General features: G+C 42.7%; 1 protein-coding gene across 1 annotated transcript; it reads left to right on the forward strand.

The window, feature by feature from the left end:
• Positions 1–3,323: 3,323 nt before the first annotated feature.
• On the forward strand, positions 3,324–5,660 carry LOC129815991 (olfactory receptor class A-like protein 4). Its single transcript, XM_055870191.1, has 4 exons — positions 3,324–3,554; positions 3,921–4,184; positions 4,891–5,145; positions 5,448–5,660. The coding sequence occupies exons 1-4, from the start codon at positions 3,324–3,326 to the stop codon at positions 5,658–5,660; spliced, it is 963 nt and encodes a 320-aa protein (XP_055726166.1).
• The last annotated feature ends 340 nt before the right edge of the window (positions 5,661–6,000 follow it).

A 6,000-nucleotide genomic window follows, 5' to 3' on the forward strand; every position in this document is an offset into this window, starting at 1 on the left:
CTTCTCTACGCTACGAATCCCTTTTACGGGATAATTTTCCTAAACAACCACTGAATTGCAGGGCACAAAATATGACAAAAAATATTTATAATCATGCAATCACAAGTGAAATATACCAAAACACAGCTTAGCTTGTTGTTAATCCACCTATCGTGTCCGATTTTTAAAATATGCTTTACAGAGAAAGAAATCCAAGCTTTTGTGAGTGTATCAATCAATGCTAGAACAGCTAGCCCCAAATTAGCATGGTCACGAAATTCAGAAAAGCAATCAAATGAATTGCTTACCTTTGATAATCTTCGGATTTTTGCATTCACGAGTCTCCCAGTTACACAATAAATGTTATTTTTGTTCGATAAGTATTACTTTTATAACAAAAAAATGCCATTTGGGTTGCGCGTTATGTTCAGAAAACTATAGCCTCGTTCCGGTCCTGAAAGGCAGAAGAAAATTCCCAAACGTATCAGATTCAAAATATTACTAAAAATACTTATAATCATGCAATCACAAGTGAAATATACCAAAACCCAGCTTAGCTTGTTGTTAATCCACCTATCGTGTCAGATTTTGAAAATATGCTTTGCAACGAAAGCAATCTAAGCTTTTGTGAGTGTATCAATCAATGCTAGAACAGTTAGCCTTATATTAGCTTGGTTAGCTTGGTCACGAAAGTCAGAAAAGCAATAAAATGAATCGCTTACCTTTGATAATCTTCGGATGTTTGCACTCACGAGACTCCCAGTTACACAACAAATGTTCTTTTCGTTCGATAAATATTACTTTTATAACAAAAAAACGCCATTTGGGTTGCGCGTTATGTTCAGAAAACCAAAGCCTCGTTCCGTTCGACGAAAATTCCAAAAAGTATCCGTAATGGTCGTACAAACATGTCAAATGTTTTTTATAATCAATCCTCAGGTTGTTTTTAACAAACATAATCGATAATATTTCAACCGGACCGTAACCTATTCAATAAGAGAGAAAAAGAAAATGGAGAGCTACCCTCTCGCACGCAGGAACTAATCAGAGGACACCTGACTACTTTTGAAAAATCTCGCTAATTTTTCAAAATAAAAGCCTGAAACTATGTCTAAAGCCTGGTCACAGCCTGAGGAAGCCATTGGAAATGGAATCTGGTTGATACCCCTTTAAATGGAAGAAAGACGGGCCAGGAAACACAGATAAAAAAATAAATCACTTCCGGGTTAGATTTTCTCAGGTTTTCGCCTGCAGAATCAGTTTTGTTATACTCACAGACAATATTTTGACAGTTTGGAAACTTGGAGTGTTTTCTATCCTAATCTGTAAATTATATGCATATTCTACGATCTGGACCTGTGAAATAGTCTGTTTACCTTGGGAACATTATTATTTTTTTTATTAAAAAATCTGACCGCTAGCGTCAAGAGGTTAAGAACAAATTCTTATTTTCAATGACGGCCTAGGAACACTGGGTTAACTACCTTGTTCAGGGGCAGAACGACAGATTTTTACCTTGTCAGCTTGGGGATTCGATCTTGCAACCTTTCGTTTACTAGTCCAACGCTCTAAACACTAGGCTACCTTCCTTATGCCACATTTATGAACCCTTTATAGAGCATGACATACATAGGTGATTTGTGACACATTTATTTAGTGCTTATGAAGCCTTTATAAGCTGCACTTCATTTAAAGCGGGACCACTCATCCATAGGGAAACCCTGTAATGTGATATTCTAATCTCTTATCCCATGCTTTTTTTTATTTCTGTCCTTTATTTTTGCATCCTGGCATCTCATTTGTTTTCTATTGTTCTGTCTTCTCAAACTATGTTTCTCATGTGCTCATCATTTTCTTTAGCGTCCTCTGACTTTGGAACCATTTCCTCCAACAAAGTGTCTTGTGCTCATCTCTCTTTGTCCTAGCGTCGCCTGCTGTACCACAGCCCAACAGGGAGTCTCCCCTGAATCAAGTCGCCCTAAAAAATGCTTGCCGGAAACTAATGGAGATTCTTCCTCTACTGGAGTATGGGTATATCTGTACTGAGTGTGTTTGTTGATTGTATGGAGCTGCTTTCCCTCATGACATATACTATTTTCCTTTGCTCTTTTTTCCTCTTTCAGGAAGAAAAGAGGGAGTCGTAGTGATGAGGAGAGTGACTCAGTCCATTTCTCCTGACAGAAGAAGATAGGGAAGAAGCACTGTCGTACTCTGTTCCATACGGGCTACATTTTTGAGTCTCAGCTCTGAGACTAACTTCTCTCTTGGTTGCAGACGAAGTCGCAGTGTCTCTTCTCCTTCATACTCCATCTCTCTCGCCCACCACCAGAAAATAAGTTGCAGGGATAGAGGGAGAGAAAGAAAGGGAAAAAGAGAGGGAGCGTCGGGGTGAACTTGAGAGGGAGAACGAGCGGGTAAGAGGAAGGAGAGATGAATACTCACATTGAATATAGCTGTTGTCAAGGAAGAGCTATGAGAGTTACTATAAATGGCCTATAAAACAGCACATCATGAACCAAATACAAGCCAGATTCTTACTTTCCAATGTTTTCAATTTTGTACATTGCTTGTATTACATTATATTTTGGGAAACTATGCTCTAAGATCATTGTCTGAACAATATTTTTGAAATAAAATGCTTTTGGATGACCTTTCCTTGTTTTATGAATGGCATCAAGTGATTACTTCCTATTCAGCACCACAACCAAACACACCTCCCCCCTCCTCCATGGGGAAGCTAGTGTGGCATCCTAATTAACCTAGCTGCTAAGGTGGCATGTTTCAATTAGACTAGCTGATTAATCTCTCCTGTTCCGTGTATATGCACTCTCAGCTCCTGGTAGCTAAACTCTGAAACACCCACATTCCCATGGGTGTAGTGTACCCCTGGTCTAGCATTGATTGGTTGAGTAACTAGGGAAATGCCCTTTGCTGTGATTTTAGGTGGATGGGTATGGTAGGAACTACTTTGTATTTGTCTGGTGTCCATGGTGATTTTACATTGGTAGTTCTGTGGGAGGTTGGGCTTGTGTTCAATGCTACAGAAAGAGTGAGTGTTTATGAAAGTGTACCTATAATAGATGGGGAGCAATCAATATCTATTTTGCTGTGCATTTGTATCTATGAACAAGAGTTGTTCATATTTGGAATAAAACATCTAGCAGTGGATTAGAGGCTGCAGACATTTACTGAAATATAACTACTCTTAGAAGAAACTGGGAAAACTGGGCCCTGGATTAGGATGCAAAGAGACTGAAGAGTATTCTACCCAGAACTCTAACTCTAATTCAGTAGCTGAGATGGAGACCCCAATGCCGGAGTTGAGAGATGAGGAGCCAGTGGGGATGGGTCTCGGTGTCAACGGGTATCCCTTCCAGAATGCCCTCTACATAATCTTTGTCCTGCTGGGTATTGTGGGTAACGCCACGGTGGTTGGCGTAATTAGTGAGAGCGTATTCAGAGACCCCAGTGGAGGACGTAACTCAGACATCATCCTGATAAACATGGCCCTCTCCAACCTTCTCCTTTCTCTGCTGAGGAACATCCTGCTGGTCATCTCTGACCTGGGGCTGGAGGTAAGGAGCTGGATGGGAATGTGACAAGAGTCGGGCACTGTGGTAGGGGGTGCCATGAAGAATGAGGGCTGTATGTGGGTGTTTGAGACAATGGGGAGGCAAGTATGGAAAGTGTGTGGTTTGGGCTCAAAGTAACAGGGTTGTAATTTGGAATTTGAGATATTGGATGGATTTGAGCTGGTCTTTAAGGAATGGTAGTTTAAAATGTAAGGGTTATGGAGGGTGGTGTGGCTGTAACTAGAGATATGCCATGTGAAAAGAAAGCAATCTGACAATATACCATGCCATACTTATAATAAGAGCATTGTTCAGGTCGGCACTATAGTGTACACACACATAAAACCTCACACTCAGCTCTCTCTCTAGCTGAACTCTTCCAGAGACGGGTGTCACGTCCTGATGGGGGTGTGGGTGTGGCTTCGCTCAGTCAACGTGTGGTCAACACTCTTCCTCAGTGCTTTCCACTTCCAGACACTGAGGCGCGTGGCCCCTCCCTCACGGACTGTTCACGGACCACGCAGACCCTCCAAGACCCTTCTGATTAGCCTGGGCCTCATCTGGTATCTCAACCTGATCTACGCTATACCTGCACACATCTACTCTACCAAGGGGAACAATAACAGCACAGAGGTAGGACCCTGATATAATAGAAGCACAGAGGTAGACAATAGGTGATGTGTATTTTCTAAGTTGTGGGAAACTATCTAAAAAACCTTCTCCGTCTTATCTCAAATCAAATCACATCAAATGTATTTATAAAGCTCTTCTTACATCAGCTGATATCTCAAAGTGCTGTACAGAAACTCAGCCTAAAACCCCAAACAGCAAGCAATGCAGGTGTAGAAGCACGGTGGCTAGGAAAAACTCCCTAGAAAGGCCAAAACCTAGGAAGAAACCTAGAGAGGAACCAGGCTCTGAGGGGTGGCCAGTCTTCTTCTGGCTGTGCCGGGTGGAGATTATAAGAGAACATGGCCAAGATGTTCAAGTGTTCATAAATTACCAGCATGGTCAAATAATAATAATCACAGTAGTTGTCTAGGGTGCAGCAAGTCAGCACCTCAGGAGTAAATGTCAGTTGGCTTTTCATAGATACAGTATCTCTACCGCTCCTGCAGTCTCTAGAGAGTTGAAAACAGCAGATTTGGGACAGGTAGCACGTCCGGTGAACAGGTCAGGGTTCCATAGCCACAGGCAGAACAGTTGAAACTGGAGCAGCAGCACAGCCAGGTGGACTGGGGACAGCAAGGAGTCATCATGCCAGGTAGTTATCTCCATGCCCATCTCCCCTCATTTCCTCTCCTCTGTCTCCTCTACCCTCTTCTCTCTTCCCCTCCAGACCCTGATTTTGGTCAGCAGCACCACACGCCCCCTGCTGGGCTGTGTGTGGAACTTCCCCTCCAGCTACGATACCCTGGCCTACACCACCACCTCCATGGTGATCCACGAGATCCTGCCTATCATCCTGATGACCATCACCAACCTGGGCTCACTCTACACACTCTACACCCACGGCAGGACCCGCAACCCAGCACACATGGCCCAGGACGCGCCCATCATCAAGAGGATACCGGCTGAGAGACGGGCTGCCAAGGTAAGCGAGACTGGAGGGGATTCAGAATGATGGCTTGTTGTGTGTGACCTGCCGCCTGCTTATTGTGGACGGAAATAAGTACAACACGTGATTTGGACCTGTAACATTGTTATTGTCATAAAAAATGAGAAATGTGAAAAAAAAAAGCTTTTGGATTACTAAGGTGTTTATGATCCTGGTGTTTTCAATAAACAGTGTTTTTATAGAGAATGTGTGTGTATCTTTTATGACCGTCGTGCTAAGAGAGGACGAAAAAAGGTAAATAGTTTCACAGTATTTTCTTTCCTTCCCTCTCTCGCCAGGTGATTCTAGCCCTCACCATCCTCTTCATTGTGTCTTGGGGAACTAGCATCATCTCTATCAACTACTTAAACTACAATAAAGGATCTTCAGACAGGTTTCTCCCGGTAATAGCTCGCTTTGCCAACAGCATCTTCATCGCCATTTCGCCCATCGTGCTGGCAGTGGGTCACCGGCGGCTGCGTGCTGTCGTTAAGTCCTTTCTTACTCACTGACAGGTCCCACACCCTGACACACACTGCAACTGACATTATGGGGAAGCCAGTGGAAAAATATTATACTTCCCTTCACATAGCCTAATAATAAAGTAGACGTACATGTTTGTTGACATTCCTCTAACCATTGGCAAAAATGATGAGGCCATCTGTGCTCTTTTAAGGTACTTACTACTTACTGAGCAGTATATTTTCCAGGTGTGTAGGAGTCAAAATAAGAATACTGGAAGAGATGGAGGATCGCACACTGTCGAAAAAAAACTAAACATCCAAAACCGAGGCTTGAATGTTTATTAAAATATCATGGTGCCCAAAAAATCAGAGTGCAAGAAAGTGCATA

Source organism: Salvelinus fontinalis, chromosome 18 (assembly GCF_029448725.1).
Source record: "Salvelinus fontinalis isolate EN_2023a chromosome 18, ASM2944872v1, whole genome shotgun sequence".
Lineage (NCBI taxonomy): Eukaryota > Metazoa > Chordata > Actinopteri > Salmoniformes > Salmonidae > Salvelinus > Salvelinus fontinalis.